This window comes from Mirounga leonina, unplaced genomic scaffold (genome assembly GCF_011800145.1).
Source record: "Mirounga leonina isolate KUSES-001 unplaced genomic scaffold, KU_Mleo_1.0 Mir_321, whole genome shotgun sequence".
Classification (NCBI taxonomy): domain Eukaryota; kingdom Metazoa; phylum Chordata; class Mammalia; order Carnivora; family Phocidae; genus Mirounga; species Mirounga leonina.
This window is the reverse complement of record NW_023270680.1, coordinates 4,370,433-4,395,751: the sequence shown is the minus strand read 5'-3', so window position 1 is coordinate 4,395,751 and position 25,319 is coordinate 4,370,433. Positions and strand designations below refer to the sequence as shown.

Sequence of the window (25,319 nt, the reverse complement as noted above, 5' to 3'; positions counted from 1 at the left end):
GAAACCACAGTGAGGCACTTCTTCACACACATAAGGATGGCTGCTAACAACTGCAAAAACCCCCAAAACAATAACAAGTATTGGTGAGGATGTAGAGAGAATGGGACTCTTGTACACTGTTGGTGGGAATGTAAGATTGTGTAGATGCTGTGGAAAACAAGCAGTATGGTGGTTGCTAAAAAAATTAAAATAGAATTGCTATATATGATCCAGCAATTCCACTTCTGGATACATACACAAAAGAATTGAAAGTAAGAACTCCACAGATATTCCTTTATTTATTTATAAAAGTTTTAGTCAAATTCCAATTAACATACAGAATAATGTTAGTTTCAGGTGTACAACATAGTGAAACACTTCCATCTACCACCTGGTGCTCATCACAAGTGCACTCCTTCATCCCCATCACCTGTTTCACCTGTCCTCTTGCCCACCTCCCGTCTGGTAACCAGTGAGCCTAGGGTCCTCCTACTCCACCGCCATCTTCCTCTCTTTCCTTCACAGATCTTTATACGCTTATTTTCCTGGCAGCATTATTTATAATGGCCAAAAGGTGGAAACAACCTAAGTATCCACCAGTGGATTAATAGATAAACGAAATGTAGTATGCATCTACAATGGGATATTATTTCACCTTAAAAAGTAAAGAAATTCTGACACATGCTGCAACATGGGTGAACCTTGAGAGCATTATGCTGAGAGAGGTAGGGCTGACACAACAAGGTAAATACGGTGATGCCACTTATATGAGGTCCCTAGAATGGTCAAATTCATTGAGACAGAAAGTAGGATGGTAAGTGCTAGGGGCTGGGGGTAGGAGCAGGAAGGAATGGGGAGTCATTGTTAATGGGTGCAGAGTTTTAGTTGGAGAATGTGAAAAAGTTCTGGGGATGGATGGTAATGGTGATGGCAGAACAATGTGAATGAATGTATTTAATGCTACAGAACTGTACATTTTAAAATGTTCAAAATGGTAAAGTTTATGTTATGTGTATGTTACCACAATCAAAAATAAAAGTAAATAAATGATGAAGATGGCAGTTCAAATTAGTGGTTACATTTGGCCACTTTGGTATGGAAGTTTGGTGCAGTTGGGAGGGCCACATGGGTGCCCAGTGGTTGTGATGATGTTCCTTTAAGTTGGGTGGTAAATGCACAACTATTTAATAGACATACAGAGCTAAACAGTGTACTGTCATTATTTAAAAATAGGAAGGAACAAAAGGTTATTTCTTGGTGATGGGCTCACATTACCCAAATGGAAGCTGATAGGTAAAACTAAAATGCCAGTTTATTGGTTTTCAGTGGAAAACTATAAAATACACATGTGTGCACACCTATCCACCCCAAGCAGCTTTTTTTGAGAGCTGGAAGGAATGTGGAAATCAGGGAGAGATGGGCCCAACTCAGATAATGGAGTGAGGGCAGATAGCCCTAAGCCGCCTTATGTGGTATTTTGGAATCCCTAGTGCTTTTTGTGTGAATGTACTCTTTGCCACATAAGTGATGTGACGCTACATCTAAATCATGTGGCAGTATTTTCTGTTATATTCTACACTTTAATATTTTGTACGTTTTGCTATAGTAATGTGATAAAAACCCTAATCTTTGTTTTGTTGTGTCTTTATTGGAGTTTATGCTTGGGTGCTTTATGAAACAAATAGTAAGGTATTGACTTCTTTTGTATTAAAAGTCCCTTATGGGACTGAGGATTTGACCTCAGCATGAGTTTGCTATTATGGGATTGAAAATTAATGTTCTAGTAAAAGAAGCTTTTATGTATTTTGCTGTATTTCTTTTACTAAATTAGAGGTTTGTCTTAAATATGTTTTAAGCATTCTCCCCCACCTCCCTATTTCCATGTCAGTTTGTCTTTGGTGTCTTATTTCTGTTGTGTGAGGAGGTGGAAAGCACAGGCTTTGAAAGCTGACAGACCTGCGTTTACTGTGAGTGCAGGCAAGCCTTGAACAGGGTGACTGTAGGCAGATTATTTAACTTTTTGGGGTGTGAGCTTTCTCATTTATAATACAGCTTACCTTCTAATTTATCATGAAGGTTCAGTGAGCACATATAAAACAACTGGTAGGAGCTCGGCAAATGTCAGTTCCCATCTCTTTTCTGTGAAATTGATAACTAAAGATTATTGGAAAAGAAGTAGAAGGAAAGGTCTTTACTGGCTGTCCATTAAGTTATTTTGATATGATGTAGCATACCGAGAAATACTTTTTTTCCAAATTTAGAATTACATTTTAAAATTTTAATATAAATTCTTTGCAGTCTTTTTATGGTTCAGTTCTTTTATTTACTTGTTTCATTTACTTGCTGTATTAATTTATTTACTTGCAATCTTGAGGATTTTTGTTTGTCTAACATCATGGGAAGTTTCTCATAAATTTGAATACAATGAACATCTTAGTTAAATGAACTGGCAATCATAGTGTTTTTATTTTAACTTATCCTAAAATATATTCTCTCTGTCAAATTTTAATAATTTGAACATCTTATAGTTTTAATCTTTCCATCTTAAATAGATTACATTAAATGCAGAAAATATTAATATTAAAAAATATTTCACTGTAGCTTAACAAAGCTTTCTATAAAGCTGTTTTCTTTGCCCTGGGACCAAAACTTTTTTTTGTCCAAACTCTTAATGATTACCTTGGGAGCAAAGGGGGGAAATGTGTGATGCTTGTTTGTAGCTATTTTCATGGTTTAAAATAATTAATACCTGCCTTTATTTTCTGTTCCTTATTAGTGTTTCTATCGATCTTTCCCAGATGACAGCATATATGTTTGGTGCAGTCTCGATGGCATGCTGAGCAAACCTTATCTTAGTGTTACTAAGAGACTCTTTTTGTTAAATGAACAGTGGCTTGATATATATTTTAAATGTTATATAAATGTAGAAATTTTTACCAGGCTTTCCTGATAGGTGGAGCCATAGTATATATTATGGTGTTTACATACCTTCTGAGAGGTCAAGATGTCCAGGCAAAATCTTGTTTAAATGTTCATCACCACAGAAACATGTCAGCTTATTGTCAGAGCTTTTGTGTATACATTGTAATTGTCACTTCGTTGATCTTCAGCACAAAGCAATTAAATGTGTAATTGACCAGCACGAAAAGTTCAAAAAGCAGTTAACTCTTTTAATGTTTTAGACTTTTACCCATTCAGTGCTTATTTAAATCTAAAAAGAAATCTCTGTCTACATGTATTTAGTCTTTACTAGCCTACTTAATTTAACCTGTTACAATGTTGTGATGGTTGTAATTTTTCAAAATAATATTGATAATGGAACTAGTGTAATTATGTAGCTTGCTTTTCTTAAAAACAATATAGTGTTTCATTAGCAGAAAGAAAGTACTTAGTTTCAATGCTGTTTTTAACTAGTACATTGAGTGCTTGTTGAACTATGATTTTAATAAAAGGGGTGGAGTTTCATTAAAATAACTTAGGTTCATGGTTTTGGGGAGGGATTATCCCAGTATTCATACTGGGGATAAAAATATTATGGAGTTCTTGAAATCTTAGTAATATATGACATAGGATAAGCATTCAAAAGTACTTGAAAGAAGTACAACTGTTGTTAAGTTCAAGTTCTTATAGTTTGTGATCTTATATTCAGGAGACTTTCCTTACTTTTTAAGATAAACAATGGAAACCTTTTTCCTCTCGGACAATGTTTTGCCGCTTTGTTATTTGCAGGGTATTTCAGTAAGTTATTCTGACATCTGGCACATCTTTCAGCTCAGCATATGCAAGAATAGAGTTGATAGAAACCTTCCCCTTGGGGATCCTAGCTCCTCATTCTGACTCTTAATGGAAAAATGAGCAGTAGGCATATTTTTTGCTTATATGCTGTCCTGCTGGTGATTAATGGTAGTGATAAAAGCTCTCTCAATGCTTTCATTACTTTTGCAGGCAGAATCACATACAAAAGTTTAAAAATCTCACATATTACATGCCACAAAGCCTGTACTTTTTAGGCTTTGTAATACTTTTATGATCTCAAGAAAAGTAGTAACCATAGTTTATGTATTTTTGGCACTTGTAGGAGCCAGTCAATTCTGAATTAACAGATGAAGTCTCTGGTTATTTATAGCCCCATTACGCCTCTTCTCTCTGTCCTAAAGTTGTTGAGGATAAAAAAAAAGCTGCCACATTGCATTTAATGAAAAAATTTATATTTTTCTATTGGTGTTGCTAAAGCTCATGAATGTGACACTTCACTGATTTCAAATTGGGCTGATTTTTGTCTCGTTTAATTAAAAAAAAAAACCAAAAGGAAAACATAACTGTCCTGGCCTCCTAGTGGACTGAGTCAGAATAACGGTTATTTCTTCCTACAGCAGTTATCAGTATTTCATAACAGGCATAATCCTATCTAACAGTTTTGATGATCTGCTCTGTGGCAGCCTTTCCTGTATGTGTAATATTGCTTATTCACTCTTTTGTGCTTAGATTGATAACTGAAAATGAGCAGAATTCTTTTTGTGTTGTTCACTATTTTTCTTGTTTTTTTTTTTTTTAAGATTTTATTTATTTATTTGACAGAGATACAGCGAGAGAGGGAACACAAGCAGGGGGAGTGGGAGAAGGAGAAGCAGGCTTCCCACTGAGCAGGGAGCCCGATGCGGGACTTGATCCCAGCACCCCGGGATCATGACCTGAGCCGAAGGCAGACGCTTGACGACTGAGCCACCCAGGCGCCCTATTTACTATTTTTCAAAAGAAGTATTGATAGTAAATTTTGAACCATTTATATGATTTGACTACAGAGGTTTTTTGCTAAATGATTTTTATATGACTGGTTAAGCATGTGAGTATACATTTTAGACATTTCTTCTTGATATTATTCATATATCTGTAATAGAAAAAAGCATCTTCTTGGAATTATATAGTTGTTTCTTTTTAGAAAAACTGTTCACATATAATTTATTTTTTTAACACAGATTTATTTGAGGACTTGGTTTGTCAGTGTAATGGGAATAAATGTGTGGGTCTTGAACCTTAGTATCACTGTCAGATGGGTCATATGTAGGCTGCATTTTAAAAACTATTTTTCTTAATGAGAGAATGTAATTTTTCTTAATGTAAACAGAAGGGGGCAGTTTTTGAATTTAATAGTAGATTACCTCTTTTTGACATAAATGCTAATGAAAATATTAAGTAGAACAATAGCATGTTAAATGAGGTTACTTTAACCAAGCTGTTTTTCAAATAATTTTTTTTTTTCTTTAAAGATTTTATTTATTTATTTGACAGAGACACAGCGAGAGAGGGAACACAAGCAGGGGGAGGGGGAGAGGGAGAAGCAGGCTTCCCGCAGAGCAGGGAGCCCGATGTGGGACTCGATCCCGGGACTCCAGGATCATGACCTGAGCCGAAGGCAGTCGCTTAACCGACTGAGCCACCCAGGCGCCCCATGTTTTTCAAATAATTTTATATCAAGGTTAAATTTAGAAAAATAACCAGAAAGTACTTGAGAGTACAGAGAGTACTTATATCAGATTTTGTTAGCAGCAGGCTGTTAATAATCTGCTCTGACCAATATGGTAACCACTAGCCATGTGTGACTATATAAATTTAAAAGAACTACTAAAGTTACATAAAATTAAAAATCAGCTCTTCATTCACAGTAATGACATTCTAAGTGCTTGATAAACACATATGGCTAGTTGCTATCTTATTGGATAACACAGAATAGAACATTTCCATCATCACAGAAGGGTCTTTTGGACAGCACTTTTGTATGCAATTAAATCATAAATAATTTGTTTCATCTATATTTGTTTTGTCTTTAATTATTTTGTATACCATCTAAACAGCAGAAGACAGAGTAAGACCCAGCTTTAAGGATCTATGTGTATAGCACCTCATTTTCTTAGAAGTGGTACTAATGAGATTTGATGTTTATGTGTTGTTGCATTAATGCACCTGTTTCCCTGTTGCTGGCCTGTACTTCTGTTAGCAAGTTCTGACTAAGAATGACACGATCAGAGTTGTGTTTTGCAAAGATTGCATTCCCACTGCAATGTAGGCAACAGGTCAGGCAGAGAGAGACAAGAGTTGGATTTTGAACTACTAGCTAGCAAAGTAGGGAGTTGTCCAGGTGAGATGGATGTGGTGGCAGAAGGAGAAGTGGATGGATTTAGTCGTAATGACACAGTAGAATCAGAAGGACTTAGTGTTTGAATAGATCAGAGTCCAAGGTGTGTGTGTGTGTGTGTGTGTGTGTGAGAGAGAGAGAGAAAGAGAGCGTGCAGCAGCAAGGGGGATGACAAGGATGCTTGCAGCATCTGGAAAAAACAGTGGATAATGGTGCCATTAATTGGGGTATGTAACACTGAAGGAGCATGTTTAGGGGATAAAGTGATGAGTTTGACTTTAGAATTAAGTTTATGTACTTGTGAGATACTTGAGGGGAGGTGGCAGCTCAGATGTATAGATCTTGGTCTCAGTGGTGAGATTTGGACTAAAGATAGAAACTTTAGATTTAGATTTAGGTTACGTGAGGAGGCAAGATCACCTAGGGGAAGAATAGAGCAGTCTATCTGGTGTCTTCATCACATGAACTGGCTTCATCAGAATTGACTGAAGTGTCTTTGGGCTGGTTCTCAGGGATTGGCAAGCCCCTTGGTAATGCTGACATATGCCAAAGTTTGAGAAGCACTGATCCGGCATGTTGAAAGGATGAACATCTAAGCCTGAGCCATGGAGAAAAGGGATCTGAGGCATTTTCCTTTATATAAAGAATGAAAGAAAGAAGAACGGAGACAGAGAAACCAGAGATAGGGGAAGGAAGCTGAGGGATGCGCAGTCTCCCCAGTTATGTCCTACTAAGGAAGAGGTAAGGGCAGCTGCAATTTGCTAGAAAGCAAGGGATGAGATTTAGGGTCAAGGAGAATGGAAAACATTTAAAAAATCATTGAGGGAATCCTTAGCCAGAGATCAGCATAAGTATTGCCAGGTAACAGCAAAGACCCACTTTGGAATGTTGTAGCACATGTTTCTCAAGATTTTGTAAATTTCTTTCACAGGACTGAGAATTCAAGGAATGAGCCACCAGTGGAATTAAGGTAGTCTGGTGGAAATCAAAGGGACCAGGAATATTAGAATATTATTGGTACTGGATTATCATTAAAATACACAGTTCAACATAGGGTTTAAGCAAGTGAAAACCGAGTTGGGTGGATTCAGGGAGTGGAGGTTATAATGATGAAGACACAGTGTAGGTTAGAGGACTGGAGGTATCAGAGAAATATGGAGCAGTCTCACAGTCTGCGATCTTAGAGGTGGGTCTGAGAGATGAGGGAGTGAGGCTAGTGGATGTGCTGGGCTGTAGTAGCAGGGAGGTTAAGTTCATTAGGAGCTTGTATGTTAATCATCATGGCAAGGGAAATGATAAGAAATGCTTGTGTACCCGGTGTTCATATCATCAAGAAACACGAGATTGTTTCTTACAGGTCTGTGAATGATAGGTGACAGATGGGAAGAAGTTGATAAGCTGGCATTAGGAGAAATAAATTTAATCCAGAAACACAAATGATAGGTGAACTACAAAGCCTTGGAAATTTTAAAAACAAAGGCAGTAATTTGAGCCATTACAGTTAACCCTTATATTGTGCTTACTAAACACCTAGCCTAATGCTAAGCATGTTACTTATGTTAACTCATTTGATCCTTATAATGACCCCATAAGGTAGGGATAAACCTATTTTACGAAGAAATAAACTGATGCACGGAGAGATTTAGAAATTTGCACAGTGTTACACAGTTGGTCAGTGATGGGACCAGGCTTTGAACACAAGCAGTCTGTTGCTGGAGTTGGGGTCTTGAACTAGCTCGCTATACTGTCTCATAAACTGAACTTGGATATTTTAAAAATTATTTTTCTGAGTGTCAATCTCTTGGAAGTTAGTTCTTTTAAGAAAAAATTAAAAATTAAAAACAACATTAATTTGTTCTCATATTACTTAAAGCCCTGCAGTTCACTCTATGAAATTTGGAAAATACAGAAAACAACAAAGTATACAAGAAAAATAGTTCCTCGTAATCATAGTCTTTTTAGCTGGCCTTGTAGGGCTTGGTGTTACACGAACATGCTAACACCCCTCCTCTCTGGGAGAAGGGGCTATGACCAAGCTCCGCCTGTAGCTCAGCCTCTGACAGGCATTAGCACGTCAGGTCCTTGGGGGACTCATACTTCTCCCACTTGCCTACTGCTTGGGTAAGAGCATTCACTGCTAGATCTTGGGAGTCTTCTCATTGCCCTTAACCCAACCTTGTGAGCCCTTATTTGTTCTCTAGAAAGCCATGTTAGCTACCTACCCTTGTCACCCAAAGCTGCCAGAATTGTGGAGGGTCTGAGATTTTACTGTACTTGCAAGCTGACAGTCTGCTAGCTTCCTGCATGGTAGTTGTAGACATGAGACTCCTGGATCAGAGACAAAGGACTTCATTGCTCAGAACAGGCAAGCCATGAGTTTCCTGTTCCCCGGGACAACCCCCCCTCCCACCAGCTTCATAGGGGCAGTGTGGCTCAGGTGGAGGCTGCTCCTACAGTGGGCTCAAGTCATAGCTGAGGAATCTCAAACTTAGGGGAACCCACAAATGGGCTTCAAGCAAATTTGTCTGTGCTTTGCTCTGTAGAAAACAGACCTGCTTCAGAGAGACACCGTCTCTATTTTCCAAGGCTGTTTGCTATCCAGACATCCTTAAAAATATAGTCCAGGGGCTCCTGGGTGGCTCAGTTGGTTAAGCACCCAATTTGATTTCGGCTCAGGTCATGATCTCAGGGTCATGGGATTGAGCCACTTGTTGGGCTCCACCTTCAGTGGTTAGTCGGCTTGGGATTCTTTCCCTCTCCCTCTGCCCCTCCCCCCTGCATGTGTGCACGCGCTCTCTCCAAAATAAATAAATCTTAAAAAAAAAAAGTCCAGAACGAGGTCTATCCCTGCCTCTGTGAGATGCACAGGAATGAGAGAGACCCGTGGAGCATTAGCTCCTGAAGCAGAATAACATATTTGAAGAAAAATACATTTAATTGCCAACAGATATTTCTTACCAAAATATCAGAGGAAGTGTGTAAATCTTATGGTGGATTCATTCCCCAACATTTAATATCATCGTAATGATTATATACTTATTATTACATTGTTACAGTTGTTTAATAATTATATTATTAAAACACTTTTTTGGGACAGTGGGTCTCAGATGGTTCCAAGGATCACTACTGTTTTATATCAGAACACGGTTGCAGTGTTTAGCTCATATGTCATAACACTTAAGACACATGTGTTAGGTGTTTTGGGCGCCCTTAATATTCCGAAGTTCTGGTTGGAGGCAGGCACGATTTAGGCTCCAGTCAGAGATAGGAAGAGACAAGCTGAAAGGGTGTTACACATTCTCATCAGAGCACCTGTTCTTTTTATCTGTTACAAGCTTTCCATGTAATATTTGATGTGTAATAAGAAGATTCTTGCTTACAAAAAAAGACTATTGCTCAGAAAGAGAGAAGGAAGGAAAAAAGAAATTACCATTAAAAGGTGGCTGTCTGGGGCACCTGGCTGGCTCACTTGGTAGAGCCTGTGACTCTTCATCTCAGGGTTGTGAGTTCAAGCCCCACACGGGGCGTGGAGCCTACTTAAAAAAAAAAAGGGGTGGCGGTCATGTTTTGGTATCCTAAGTGGTTTGAAAGTTGTGAAGTGTGGGTTTGGAGAGTTCTTCAGGAAAGCTGGAGTGTGTTTTTTAGTAGTATGTTTGGGGACTGTTTGTATTTCATCTCACTTGAGTCATAACTACTGTTAGATCTGATGTGTTAAATAAAATACAAGCGTCATTTACTCTGGTCCACCGGCCTCCCTTGCTGGAAACACTTAAGGTGTGCTGACTCCACATTTGAGGACATCTTTTAACCGGCCTAGGGCAGTCCTGTGTGGTAAGACTGGACTGTAAGAGCAGGCCCCTCCAACTCTTTTATCGAGAGACATGGATTTACTTCTAATATTGTTTGTTGTATTTCATGTACATTAGTGCATTATAGTATAAAACAACAATGTGAATCTTTGAATTTAGGTATGGATTCAATCATTTGGTGACTTTTCAGGAATATAAGAAGGTTGTTTTCATTCGTTTGTTTGCCTTGTCCAATAGGTTTCAAGTTTAGAAGCCTGGCCTCTGGTTTGGCCCTGAGGTCAGAATTTGTTTTATATTTAAAACAAAATTGTGCAGAAAGATGGTTTATTATATTCCAGGCACATGAAGTAATGACGGTTTTATCTAATGTGAAGAAAGAAGTGTAGTACATAATCGATAGCCGTGCACACTGGCCTTGGTTTCTGCTGCGGGCTTTGCTCAGGGAGTCCCTGGGCTGCTGGCGGGAGCAGGGGGGACACGGTGGCTGTGCTGAGGGTTACCGGAGCCGGAGGTGGCCACTGGCAGGAGTGGGGGAGGGGGCACTGGCAGCCGAGGGGTGGGGAGAGGGGGAGTGGGGGAAGGGGGTGGGGGGCGCTGGCGGGAGCGGGGAGGGCGCTGGCAGCTGCGCTGGAGGCTGCGGGAGCGGTGCTGGGGGCTAGCGCCTTGGGACTGGGGGCTGTGTGTGCTCGCTGGGTACGTCGCTCCCATGGCTACTTGGCCCCGGACTGTAGTCGTCCTCGAGGCCCTTACTTAGAACCACAGACAAAAATTCATCAACCTGCGTTTTAAAACCTGTTTTTTTTTTGTTTTTTTTTTTAAGATTTTATTTATTTGAGAGAGAGACAGTGACAGAGATAGCAAGAGAGAGTACAAGCGGGAGGGAGAGGGAGAAGCAGCCTCCCCACTGAGCAGGGAGCCCCACATGGAGCTCGATCCCAGGACCCTGGGATCATGACCTGAGCCGAAGGCAGATGCTTAACTGGCTGAGCCACCCAGGCGCCCCTTAAAACACTGTTTTGAAAAATGTTTTCATGACGAATTGTTTTGGTTCTTTAAAGCTTGATGGTATTCTACATAATTTGGTAAAACAAAGGCAGTCTAAACATGACACTGTAAAGCTAGTGTTTTTTTGTCTTCCTAATAAATGTAAATTTCCTCCCTTTCCAAAGAATTTTTGTGCTTTCCTGTAGATAGAAACCTAATTAATCATGAGATGAAATAAAATACAGTTAGATCTCCATTATCTTTTTCAGGGAATCCGAGCCCGAATTTTAGAAACTCTGGTCATGCTTGTCCTCCTTGCACTCCTTATCCTTGGGATAGTGTGGGTAGCCTCAGCGCTCATTGACAAGGATGCAGCGAGCATGGAGTCTTTGTATGGTAAGTCAGCTTCTCTCCAGGACGCTGAACTGGGCGTGTAATTACACATTCGCGTTCATGAACGTTTTAGTAATTCTTTGTGTCGTCAGCCCTTGTTGTTAATTTACAGAGTTAACAAGTCTTTAGACATGTTTAAGAAAATAAATGAGTGTTCCTGTGTTTGCTGTATTCAGAAAGAGCAAGCAGCTTTTAAGATTTTTGTTTGTTTCTTAGTTGGTTTCTGTTCTTAAAATTCCATGGAGACTTTTTTTCTCCCTCCAAACAGGTTTTGCAAAAGGGTTATTTCCTTTTCTATTTTAGATCTTTTTATTGTACAGTTTAGAAATTATATGGTTTAGTAGACTCAAATAGACAATTATGATGTTTATCAAACATTAATTTATAGTCAACCTATATCTTAATGTATAATATTTTGGATTTACTAAAATATGTTTGTGTTTCTTTACAGATCTCTGGGAGTTCTACCTACCCTATTTATATTCCTGTATATCTCTGATGGGATGTTTGTTACTTCTCCGTAAGTATTTTTCTGGCTTAATGTTGATAGGAAAATGGAGTTCTTTGTTCTGGAAAATTATCGTAAGGTTTCCTGATGAAATTACTTAACAGCTTGGAGATGTTTTTAAAGTTGGCCCTTAACTTTTTTTATGTTAAGATAAATTTTGATAAACTGAAGCCATGGAATAAAACTCATGTGCTGTTCTTTAAGGAAAGCCTCTCTCGTGGAGAGACACACACACAGGCACACACTCGCTGAAGCATTAGATTCTCCTCTTGAGTGGTAACATCGAATCCTGTGTGCTGAATTTGTGGTCTTTATTTAAAATGTATTCAGTTTTACTTGAGGCATTACAGCATATCTCAGGGATATTATAAGCAGATAAATGTAGTTAAAAGGAGTTAAGATAATAGTTGTTTGGTTCTCAACTCCATCAGCACTTGAAATTTTAATCTGCTCTTTAGTTGTTTTTTTTTTAAATTTTTAAGTGAAGATACTGTTATTCAACTGCTAGAGTCTTGCACGTACTAAACCTTCTTCAGTCTTTAGGTATCTTTCGTCCTTCACCTGTCATCCCCTCTAGCTTCTTTATTGATGAAGACTCCTCTGATAAAACACTGAGAGAATCTAAATTTGAGGCAAGAATTTTCTTACAACGATAGTCTTGGAGTCTGTTCTGTATTTTGCACTAGCCATTTATCAGCCTCCTCTCTGTGACCTCTCCTGCAGTGTGTACCCCTGTTGGCCTTTCCCGCATGTTCACAGTGATGGGTCAGTTGCTGGTGAAGCCAACAGTAAGTGTGTCATCTTGTTTGTTAAATGTGTTTACATTTGAACATCTTCTTTTAGGTTGTGAATTAGCAATCAGAAACATTAGTGTATTTCTGTGGGCTTGTGACCTCGTTGTTATTGTTGCTTTTATTTTAATCTTTTTCATCTTTGGAAACAAATTTGTTTTTGCTTTTAAAATAGTAACTGTAGACACTCAGGTAGAAATTCTTCTAGCAAATTTTAAGACAAAATTTACAAATACTTACAGGTATTTTAGGTGTCTGTTATATCAGTAGTAACTCTGTTATGTTTCAAAATTTACCACATATATTCCTTGAATTATAGAGCAGTTTTGTCTCTGAGAAGTTGTCTGCCTGTTACATTTTGATTATACTTTTCACTTTAATCTCAGAGTTGCCATATATTCATGATTTGTCCCTAGTTTCTTTGGCCTCTAGCTATTTTGTCAAATATTCACTCACATGAAAATAATTCTTAGTTGCATTTAAGGAACTTGCCATTTACAAGGGTAAATTTTCATGGGTCCTCATTGCCTACAAACTCAGGTCTGAATGACTCACAGCCTCTTCCCTAGTCCACTGACCTCCAGCCTGTGCTCCTGCCCCCTTGGCTCTGACTGCACATTCATCAGCTGATGGGCTGTGCTCACAATGGGCTGTGTGCTTTCACTTAGCAGGCGTGTCCGGGGCTTTCTCCCATCAGTGCCCCCTGCCTGCTCCAGCCGCCTGACCACCTCCTCAGGGCCTGGCTCTGATGTTGCTGCACTCACTGCCTATTCTTGAACCTTGCCTCACCTTTTCTTTAAGTTGAAATAATCAAGCTTCTTTCTCTGCACTTTTCATATTCCCCTTTGTTAATACCTCTTAAATTATTTTGGTTATATGTTTGTCTTTCCTATTGGGGTGATTAATCAGGAAAAATTTGAGGAAATATCGTAGTTATTCTTTTAGTAATGCTTGCTTAATTTTGAAAGATTTTTAAAAAATAAGTGACAGATAATTTTTTCCTATGTTTTTAAAAAATAGAATTGGATTATTTAACTTGCTACATAAATGTATACACACTCAAAACATGCCATCAAATCTTGAAATTCACTTCCCTCTTGAAGAGGTTTCATGACACTGCATTCTTAATTTCTTCCTGATTCTCTGACAGAGCTTTCTTTTTGTTTTTTGGCCCCTTTTCCGTTTTTATTTCCTAGCCCCCTTAGATAGGCAAATGTTCCAAGTTCTGTCCTTGGTCTAAAGTTGCGCTGCTCTGTTCTCCTTACCACCTTTGCCACTTTCACGACACTTCTAAATGTGTAGCTCTAGGGAGCAAGAGACACCGAAAACAAACCACACCACACTGTAAATGCTGTACCCGAATACCCCACGGAGCTGAAAGCTCAGCTTAGAGGAAACCAAACTACTTACCTAGTACCCTTCCCAAACTGATTTTTCTCCTAAACTGTCTTTTATTAACATTATTCTTGAAACTTTAATTATCTTCACTTCTTTTCTTGTTCCTAACATCCAATATTAATGATATTCAATTCAGTGTAGGCTCTATGTTTGTGATAAGCACTATATTTTACGCACATTTCATTTAATCCTGTTAACAAACCCGTAAGTTAGGTGGTGGTCTTATTTTATGGCTGGAATTATCTGTAGTTCAGGGAGATTAAGTCGCTTGTACGAGATCACAGATCAGTCATGATGGGGTGGGATTTGAACCCAGAGACTGGTTACAGACCCTGGGCTCTGGACCACTGTTTTGTTCTGCCATAAGCTCCAGAATACTCGAACCACTTTATTGCTGAGTGTACTTCGCACCTCTTTGCCTCTGTGTTTTGCTTATAGCTTTTTTCTGATCTAAATGCCTTTCCCCATTTTAGTAAATTAAGCTATCAGCTAAGAGGCTACTATTTGCAAAAACACTTGCCAAAACTTTTTTTCTTCCCACCTAGAATTTGGGGGTCTTTCTTCCTCTGAACTTTTGTGACATTTTATTTTTGCTTCAGTTATGACAGTTGTTTTAACTCTATAATTATTTTTTTGAGTTCATTCTGTCTCTCCTGGACACTAGAATGTAAGCTGTTTGAGGTCAAGGACTGTGTTTGACTCATATTTAGGTCCCCATCAGCTCAGAGTGTTTAAGAGTGTAGGCTTCAAAAGGCAGATAACTTTTCTTTGCCAAACCTTTGTTTCTTGGCATATTATAAGATGGGGATGATAACAGTCTGTTTTTCATTGGATTATTGTAGAATCAAGGGGATGAGGCACACAAGCATTTAACACAAATATCGGTGTGCCATTCATTGTTACTCACTCACATGAAGACAGACCCATGGTGGTAAGTCACTAACGGATAGTTTGCACTGTAAGAGGACATCTTTTGTATGGGCTAGACCTTAAGAAAAGTAAAAACTGGATTGTGATCCAAATGGTAGAAATGGTGAGAATATTGATGGGAAAGAAACTTGGTATCATGACCCACAGAGATATGGCCCCTGCCTGCCTTAGGCTCAGAGCCTGTCTTGGATTAACTTAACCCAGTCCACTGCCTGCACCGCTGCTGTCCAGCTGCCCAGTCTTTCCCATTTAGGACTCAGGGGTCGTCTCCTGGGGGAGGCCCTCACTGGTGGCCTGCTGAAGTGGGTCACCCCACCCTTTTCTCCTAGGTCGGTCAGCTTTTGTACTTACTTATTTGTGTGTTAGTATTTATTCTTATTTTACTATTTTATTTTGCTGTGAGTGCTAAGCCTGTTGATAATAGGGATTATCAATATTTGTTGAAATACTGGGAATTATTGGATTGCTCTAAATAAATTTTATAGAAATTAGGTAGATTAGATAGATTTGATAGGAGTTACATGCTTTGAGACTCCTTTTTATGAATATACCTCATCAGGGAGCTGAAAGGATATACATATATAGGGTTTCTACCCTTTTGCTTTGTACATCAACTTCTCACAATTTATTGTTTTGTTGGGAATAAGTAGTTTGGGTTTGAATGATATTAAATATATCAGCTCTGGGCTTCTTTTAGATTTTCCCCAGAGCTAGGAAGATATTTAGGATCATTTCAAGAAGGATAGCTATGTTAACAAAGCTAGAATTAAATATATTTTAGGCTTTATCAGTTGTGAAGATAGTGCAGGTCATATCCTATATAATTGGTGATTGATTAGTGGTTCTTGTTTTTTACTAGTGTTGTATGGTATGGTAGTGAGTGGGGTATATACAAGCATAATATTTCTCTAGGGTTCTGTCTACAGAATGATTTTGATAATACCAGTATTTATAATTTGCAGAAAATTTTTATTATATACAGATGATGTAAGTGGAAAGTATTGTATGGTAGTTACTGAGTTTATAGGTCTCTTGTGTTAAGTATTATCTAGGTAAATATAAATGAGAAACCAATGTTGGACGGAGTGATCTATTCCTTCTTGCTCTAAAATATTGGTTTGGGTGTAAGAGGTATAATTGTATTTAGCCTTTTGGATGTTGAGAATTCATACATTTACTTGTCATTGAGAGAACTGCAGTGTTCTTTAATCCTTTAAATATGTGTAGATTTTCTAATAGTCAACTTTGATGTGTTTAGTTATATGCTAAAATGTTTTTCCTTAACTTATAAATAGACTAGTTTGAGTATTTTTAAATTCCTAATGATTTTAAATGGTTATCTGAGTCATAGGCCAAATAACCTAAGTGTTCTCATAAGCACTAGTTTTCTGATGTTGCATTAGTCAAAGGTTTGATCTTTGAATTTAGATTCTTGAAGACCTGGATGAACAAATTTATATTATTACCCTAGAGGAGGAAGCACTCCAGAGACGACTAAATGGTACGTATGTATTCCATAGTTAGAGCTCAATAAAAAATTATTTAATTCAAAAAAAGACAGCTAATTGAGAGGGGAAAAATGCAAGCCTCTTAGCACATTGTGCTGATGCACTAGGTCAAGACCTAAGAGTAACATGTGAACGTCCCAGGTGAGGATAGTTTTGCTGAAGACTAGTGGCACTGCGGTCAAGTTCCCATCTTTCCCTAGCTGTGGTTAGCTATAGTCTAGCAAGGCCAGTTCATTTCTGAGATACTGGCCACTAAGGCACACCTCTACTGCTATGTATTTTAAGCATGACGACTCAGTTACCGAGGTTTTGCAAATTTGCATGTTTTCTTAGTGACTTTAATATCCCTACTTCATTTCTTTCCTGTTGAAATCTTTAAGGTCAAAAGTAGTATGTCTTTTTGCTACTAGGTGCTAAATTTGACAGTCTCGGTTATGCTTAGGAGCTCTGTTGTTATTTAGGAATGCTGTTCATAATCAGCTGTGATAACCAAGTAAGCATGTCAAAGATCTTAAAGTTTAATTTTTATTTACTCATCCTTTTGGCTTCAAATGAAGAACCAGTGAAAAAAAGAGTAATGACATAGTTTAACAGAAATGATATAGTTCGGGTAAATTTTCTATTTTACTTAAATGCTTTGCACTCTGCACTCTCTTCTCCTGCAAAGCTGTTTTTTTTCTTTAATGTTGAAAACCAACGCCAAGATCAGATTATTAATAGCTAACTGTATTTCAGGATCATAATTAAAGAGTAGATATAAAATAGAAGGGTATTTTAAGTATGAAATAGGAAGAAATATACCTACTTTCTTAAGCTACAAATAGTGAATTTAAAGATTTTATTTTTATTTATTTGAGAGAGAGAGTGAGAGAGAGAGCACAGGCAGGGGGAAAGGCAGATAGAGAGGGAGAAGCAGACTCCCTGCTGAGCAGGGAGCCCGATGCGGGGCTCAGTCCCAGGACCCCGGGATCATGACCTGAGCCGAAGGCAGACGCTTAACCGACTGAGCCACCCAGGCGCCCCACAAATAATGAATTTAAATCATCAACTCAAAAGTGTTGCTAACATTTAGACCTTTATTCTTAAATCAAAGAATTTCACATTTTATCTATTTTAGAGAATTCTTGGCAATAATATTGTATCCTTTGGTACCAATAACTTTTAGACTGGAACTACATGTATCTTTTATTCTTCTAACATTATTAAAGCTATTTTAATATTTAAGTCTATTTTATTTCAGAATTACAACTTTACACTCAATACTGTCAGCTTTATAAAATTTCATTAAAGTAGTAAATTTATAATAAATTTGTGTTACTTAGGTAATCGTGCTGCCGTGTGATAAATATGCCTGAACTGCCATGCTGCCTGCAGCGTGCACCTACGTTTCAGCCTGAAATACATGGTCTTTCTTACAGGTCAGGAGGCTGAGGGCTAGGAAGGGTAAAAGACGGCGCCCCATGGGGGCCTGGGTGGCTCAGTTGGCTAAATGTTCAACTTTTGATCTCAGCTCAGGTCTTGATCTTAGGGTTGTGGGTTCGGGCCCCACATCAGGCTCCACGTGGGATGTGGAGCCTACTTAATAAAAAAAAAAAAAAAAATATATATATATATATATAGTGCCCCATGAATTAAAGAATTTGAGTTAAAACAAAACTAAACCAAAAATATAGCCTTTTCCCACTTTTCGCTTTAAGAAAAAGTCCCTCCAGAATCTTTCTAGATCCTTTGGCTCCTCAAATTCAAAAGTGAATCATTATATCTAAAGAAATTGAAAAAGAAGTAGTTGCCAGAAGGCTAGATATATTACAAAATGAAGCCAAACCCAAATAAACAAAATACCCTGACTAGCACAGAAATATAAGTTGGAGAGGATTAAGCATGTTATGATAGCTAATGCTAAGTATAGTTTTATTTTCTACCATTTTGGTAAGCCATGCACCACTTCTAAGTGCTCTGTTGGTAGGTTGTTAAAGTCTTTCTGTTGATGCTCTTTAATGATATGTTGGGATAGTTGCTATAGTTTTGTTATTTGCTGCTTGTTAGCACTGTGGACTGTTTCAGGTGGAAAACTGTAATAGGCTTGTAACACAAATGGTTCTATAGTAAAGCGTCCCACTCTTGATCTCAGTTCAGGTCTTGATCTCAGGGTCATGAGTTCAAGCCCCATGTTGGGCTCCACACTGGGCATGGAGCCTACTTAAAAAAAAAAAAAAAGTATAGATCATAGAATGTAAGTAGTGGAAGTCATCCCCATGGGTTTTATTTAATACAGTATTATGCCAAGTGTATTTTGTTGTAACGGTTATTTTGCATTTTAAATTATTTTTAAAAAGTGAATTTAAATAATACATTATATGTTAAAAAAAAAAGATAGGAAGGGAAAAATGAAGGGGGTAAATCAGAGCGGGAGACAAACCATGAGAGACTGTGGACTCTGAGAAACAAACTGAGGGTTCTGGGTGGGGGGGTTGGGGGATGGGTTAGCCTGGTGATGGGTATTAAAGAGGGCACGTACGAATGGAGCACTGGGTGTTATACACAGACAATGAATCATGGAACACTACATCAAAAATTAATGATGTAATGTATGGTGATTAGCATAACATAATAAAATAAAAAAAAGTGAATTTAAAATATTTTTTATTCTGGGCTATTTTTCCTTAAAGATTTTGTTATTTATTAGAGAGAGAGCACTCGTGCACAAGCGGGGAGGGGGAGGGGCAAAGGGAGAGGGAGAAGGAGACTCCCCGCTGAGCAGGGAGCCTGACATGGGACTTGATCCCAGGACCCTGGGGTCGTGACCTGAGCCAAAGGCAGACGCTTAACTGACTGAGCCACCCAGGCATCCTATATTCCTATGTTCTTGAAAAGAACATAGGAATAATAATAATAGAAGATTAAAAAATTTTTACAGCAGTGATTTACTCCAGAATTCATGGTGGTGGTTTGCTAGTGGCCATTGAGTGTGCTTTCTTGGTCTGCGTGGGGATGTGTGATGCACATCACAGGAATCTTTGGGACATCAGCGTGGTTTGCTCTGAGCTCAGCTTCACAGTCATTGAAAAAAACATAACACTTTTTTTTCCTGGAAGATATATAACTTGTTGTGGTAGTTATTATATTATTGGAGTTGAATTTCCATGCATAGTTTTTAAAATATCAGTATAGCTTTTTGATAGAATACTTGCCTGTGACTTCTCCATTGTTCGTGTTTATAACTTTTTGGTGCTAGTTTTGTTCTTATTAATATTAGTATTACTTCAGAATGTTAATATGTTATAAAATAAAGCTATAAAGTTATAAAGCTATAGTTAATATGTTATAAAATATAAAACATGTTAATATGTTATTAAAATAAATTTAACATGTTATAAAATATATGTTAATAAAATAAAGCTAACCTGTACACTATTATAATGTAAATCAGTGTTCTAAAGAAGCCATCCTGTTAGTGGTCTGCTCGGCTTTTTGTCCTCCCTTCTCTGTTTACTGCTCATCTTCTAAGCAGCAGACCTTGAGCAGATGAATTTAAATTCTGAGTCTCAAGATCATAGATGAGTTGGCTAAAGAAGAGAAAAACAAGGGGTAAGGATCTATAAGATTTTATCCAGAACTGGAATACTTGAAAACAAAAGAAATAGATGGTGGGAGTTATATGTATTCCTGGAGCAGGGGGGAGCCCCAGATTTCTAGCCATCTGGTGCAGACAGCCCTCCCTAGTGTCCACATTACATGGCAGGAGTGAGATGTCCCAGGACTCAGCACTGTCCTCATGAGGCTCCTGCCCTTCCTGTCCCCAGCACACAGCCTTACTTTGCGGTCTGCCTTGAGGCCAGGGGGAGTAGTGCTTGCATTCTTCCCTCCCCCTTTCTGTAGTCAGCATAAGGAGCCCAGAATATCCAGGACCCTTGCATCTCAGATTGTCCCTCACATCTCTCTACGTTGCATTTCTGACCTGATTTCCCGCTGTCCCTGAGCTCCTGAAACTCTGTTTATACCATGTGGAACCATGTAGATCTAAGAGCTGCTGGGTTACAGCAGCAGAGCCACCTAGATCCTCAGTCTTCTCCCTCTTGCTAGAAGAAATTTGGCTCTTCCAGCACATACTGCTTCTCAGTCCCTCGCAGGTGGTAGCTGTGTTCTTTCCCACATCCCTTACTTTACTCCTGCAGGAGTTTGGACAGGCATCCTCTCGTTCTCTTCTGCTGCTTTCACACACTTTGAATCTCATCTCATTAGATCATGGCCTGATTACTTCTCTCTTTTCCCTTCATTCCTCTCCTTCCAGACAGTTCCTCTTCCATCCTTAAGGTTCATGATCATTCTTTCTTTGTTTCTTTTTTTTTTTTTTTTTGATCAGTCTTTCTGCCACTATGCCTGTCGCAACTGGGGATTTCAGTGTCTGTGTGGATGACCTTTCCAGCCTGCTCCGCCATCCATACACCTCTCTCGATGATCTTCCTCAGCCGCTGGCCACCTGGGGCCACAGTGCAGGCCTGTCACTAGCGGTGACAAGTTCTTGTGCGGTCTCACCATCAGTCACCCTGCTCTCCAGCTTGCTGCCTGAAGTGTGCCATGCCCTATGGTTCTTCATGCCATCTGTCCATCTTAACTTTTTACTGCCTTTTCTCCTTCACCTCCTTCAGACCCTTGCTGCCTCACACAGTTTCAATTCCTGGGCCATCGTTTGATTCAGTGCCCTGCTTTCTCAGTTCCCTTTCCCTCTCTCTGCTTGGCCAAACTCTAGCCTTGGTCATAGCCAGCTCTTCACGTTCTCGGTACGCACGCCTGTTCAACTGCCTGCCTGGCCTTTCCTTAAATATATGACCAGTGTATTAAACGTACTTTACGTTCTCCTGGAGTCATTTTATGCCTTCTCTTTCCTCAGGACTTCTTCACCATCACTTTCAGCCAATGACCTTGCTTCCTCTTTTCTTGAGAAAATAGAAGCAAGCATGCCGAAATACTGACAGGCTTTTTCCTTCATATTGACTCATCTACCTGCACCCCCCCCCCCCCCGCCCCCACGTGCTGCCTTTTCTGCTGATGCTATGACCAGACTGTCCGTGCTTCTGGTGAAGCTCAGCCCTCCCCTCAGGCACTGGATTCAGTCCCTTCTCCCTGATTCAGGGACACACCTATGGCCATTCTACTGTCTCTCTGACATAACCAGTCTTTCTCCAGCTGGATCATTTCCTTCAGCACAGAGATATGCTATAATTTTCCTCAACAGAATGAACAAATGGAAGGAAGGAAAAGAAAGAAAAGAAAGAAGGAAATGAAATCAATCTGTGTTGACTTCCTATCCCTTCTATCTCACCATCTCATTGCTTTGCTTGTCTTTATAGCAGAACTCGTAGGGTTGTATACTCACCGGTTTCATTTCTGTGCTCCATATTTGGTTTTGGAGTCACCTTGCCTCCACTGCTGTACTTGACATGCTGTTGTCAAGTTGGCTAGTGACTTCGGAGTCCTCAGCCACACTCCTCATTCCACTTGGTTTTCAGTTCACTACACTCTCCTTGTTCTTTTACTTAAGGAGCTACTGCTTCTCAAAAAACTGCTGTTTTTTCTCTGTGTCCATAGCTTTTTCACACTGGAACGCTTCATGCCTCAGTCCTTAAACTCTTCTCTTGTTTGTTTACCTGCACTCCTTTGGTTATCTTATCTGGTCTCATGGCTTTAAATACCTTCTGTATGCTGCTGACCTCCCTTCTGACCTCTCCATCCGTCTACAGACGTTTCCACTTGGATGCCTGATAGGCATCTCAAACATATCTTGTCCAAAATCAGCTAAAGATCTCATTTCCCATTTCTGCTTCTGTTATAGCCGACCTGTCTCTATAGGTGGCAGATCCATTCTTTTAGGTGCTCAGGCCAATTCCTTGGAGTCTTTCCCTTAATTCTCATATGGATTCCTTTTAGCAAAGCTGTTGGCTCTAGCTTCAAAGTATCTGCTTGCGTGTCACCACCTTGGTTTGAGCGACAGTCACCTCTTGATTAGATTGTTTCCTACTTAGCCTCCATGCATCTATCTTTGGCCTAGTCAGACAAAGTGCTTGAGATGTAAGTCAGATCTTCTCACTTACTTGCTGAGCGTTCTCCAGTGGCCTCCTTTTTCAATCTGAATAAAAACCAGTTTTTGCAGTGCTTCCCTTTCTGCCCCCCATCTACTCTCTGACTTCCTTTCTTACAGTCTCCTTGCTGTTCTTCCCTGGCCCATTGCCTCCTGTCCCAGGGCATTGTGTTTCCCTTTTGCCTTCCCTTTTGCCTCCTGTCTTTCAGGGCTTTACCTAAAGATCCCCTTCTCAGTGGGCTTTCCCACACTGGAGCCTTGTGGGTATGAGTAATATTGCCAAGCTCCACCTCTGCCCTGGCACTTCTTTCCCTCTTTCCTGCCTTATGTTTTCCTGAAACACTTTCCACTTTCTCCACTTTTTAAATATATTGCCAGTTTCTTCATAGTAGAACAGGAACTGCACAGGGGCAGGGATTTTTGTTCGTTTTATTCCTTTCTGTACTCCTGATCCCATGATATCCCCAGTCACATAGTGGGTTGGTGGTAAATATTTGTTGCATGAGTAAATGAAGAGATGAAAAACATGCATGATGAAGAGTTGTCATTTTATCCAAAAGGAAGTGAAGAAGGCAGAAGAAATAAAATTTGGTGATAGGATAAAAGAATTACATGGAGACAGTATTTAGGAAGGCCCACAGTAGAGACCTCTGAAGACAAGCCAAGATTGTGGGGCTAGAGGACCTTTTGCCCTGGGGTGTTAGTAAAGAAGCAATGATAAGGTGATTTCCCCTAGTGTGAAGCCATGAAATACGAGCAATCAAGATCCATTTCTATCTGCTCCAAGACCCCAGAAGAGTAGCCCAACAGAAAGTCCCATTACATTAATTGTGGTAGAAAATCTTTTGTAATTCCTACCCAGGATTAAGAGGATGCATATATCATTAGCATGTTTAAATGTTTAAGTAATGCAACAGCATTAATTGAAATAATTAGCTTTCGTGTGTATATAGCCTATGGGTGTACTGGGTAACTTTAGAAGTACCATAACGAATAGGAATTATTTTTTATTGTTTAAGTTCAAAACCTTGACAGTTCTTTTAATGTAATTTATTTAAAAATATTGTAGACTTTGAACTTGATTCAATTCAATTTTGTTAGGTACTAGTTTCATCTTCATGATAAAAAGTTAGTATATTACTTTTGGTAGCAATTACTTTCCTGCTTGATTTTGATCTTTTTTTAAAAAGCCTTTTTCATTGAAGCTTGTATTCTTTATTCTTAAGAGCACAGAAAATGTACTTGTTTCATTTTTGTGGAGTGTCAAGTTGCAGTACCTTTGTATTTTGAAAAACAGAAGATTGATAAAAATTAACTCTTTCGATCTTCTCATGGAACCTAGTTACCTGTCAGAAGCAGTTGGTCACCATCAGTCTTAGAATCTTGCTTATTTATCACTACACTGAGTTTGCCAGGCAGTTTTGTGATGATGTCAAGGTTTGTGGTGGTGGTTATGCTTGGTTTAGAGTAGTTATGTCCTGTCAGAGGCGTTGTTTATCATTACTGTCAGTACAGTTTGCTGATTTGGTCATTCCTTGTCTGAACTAAGGTAACAGCCATAACGTAAGGGAGCTCATGTCACATCTTGTGTTCTCTACATGCCTTCCTCTTGACTTTCTTTAGCTGTTCTTCTGTAGTCTAGCAATGGTTATTTTAGGAATATGATTTACTGTTGGTTATAGCACGGAAGTTGAGAATATCTCAAATGTATCAGACCCTGGGCCACTTTGAGCAGTGGTGGGCTTGGACTGGCTGAAGGTGATCAAATACCAGCTCTCATCAACAACATACATAGCAAAAATTGTTGATACTCAATGACCCCCGCCTTTTGGCAATACTGTGATAGAAGAAAGTGTCTAGTAATATCTTGACTTCCTGAGCTAACAGGAAAGAATATTAACTCTACTGGTGAAACTAATTAAATGGTTTCTTTCTAACATGATTACCAACATTTGGGTCCAAATGTCTGAAACAATGAGAGATGCCTTGTTAACAATTTATTCAGCTTCTTGGGCCAAATAACCACTTTCTTGACTATAAATTGTGGCCCAAACAAATGATTTGTTGCAAGATGAAATGAGGTGACTGAAGAGATGTAAGATAAGATATATTATCAGTAGATGAGGAATAGTTTGGAGTAACAAACTATAGAATAACATAAGAGTCAAGTATCATATAGTCTCTGAAATTTAGAGAAAGATTGCTGTATATAAATGATCTAAATTTGTTAGCAGAAGAAAAAATTTAATATACATGAGCTACTTGTTCAACCACAACCTATTTGGATGATAGTATTCACTATCTTAATATCTTATCTAGTTTAAGATCTACCAATAACTTATATCTAAGGTTTAAAAAAAAGCCAGTTACTTTGTTTGATTTTTTAAAAAAAGATTTTATCTATTTATTTGAGAGAGAGAAAGAAAGAGAGCACGAGTGGAGTGAGGGGCAGAGGGACAAGCCAACTCCCTGCAGAGCCTGATGCAGGGCTTAATTCCAGGACCCCCAGATCCCGACCTGAGCCAAAGCCAGAGGCTTAACTGGCTTAACTGACTGAGCCACCCAGGTGCCCTGGTACATAGCTTTTTATAATGTTCTTAAAGCTGATTGTTTAATATTTTCTGTCTTGCTGTGGTTGTTTATAATGAAAGTATATTTGAATCTTCAAATTGTGTTGGATATCAAATGTCTTACATTACTTGATTCTGTACTTAGCCATATTTTTGTGAATATGTCACGAGTAAATAGAAACTAATATTTTAACAAATACTAGCATTGCAAATGAAATAGAAATAGAATGTTTGAGT

The 25,319-nt window shown here is 38.8% G+C and overlaps 1 protein-coding gene across 6 annotated transcripts in view; it reads left to right on the top strand.

Annotated features, from left to right (window-relative positions):
- Positions 1 to 25,319, top strand: part of LMBR1 (limb development membrane protein 1) — a 162,909-nt gene that overhangs the window by 90,121 nt on the left and 47,469 nt on the right. For 5 of the 6 annotated variants that reach the window (XM_035029871.1, XM_035029872.1, XM_035029870.1 and 2 more), the window contains 4 exons: positions 11,175 to 11,301; positions 11,750 to 11,818; positions 12,530 to 12,594; positions 16,354 to 16,426. In XM_035029871.1, the coding sequence (XP_034885762.1) occupies positions 11,175 to 11,301; positions 11,750 to 11,818; positions 12,530 to 12,594; positions 16,354 to 16,426 (334 nt within the window). Of the gene's footprint in view, positions 1 to 4,707; positions 4,823 to 11,174; positions 11,302 to 11,749; positions 11,819 to 12,529; positions 12,595 to 16,353; positions 16,427 to 25,319 lie in introns of those variants that run through there. The other variant, XM_035029874.1, reaches the window with a different exon arrangement.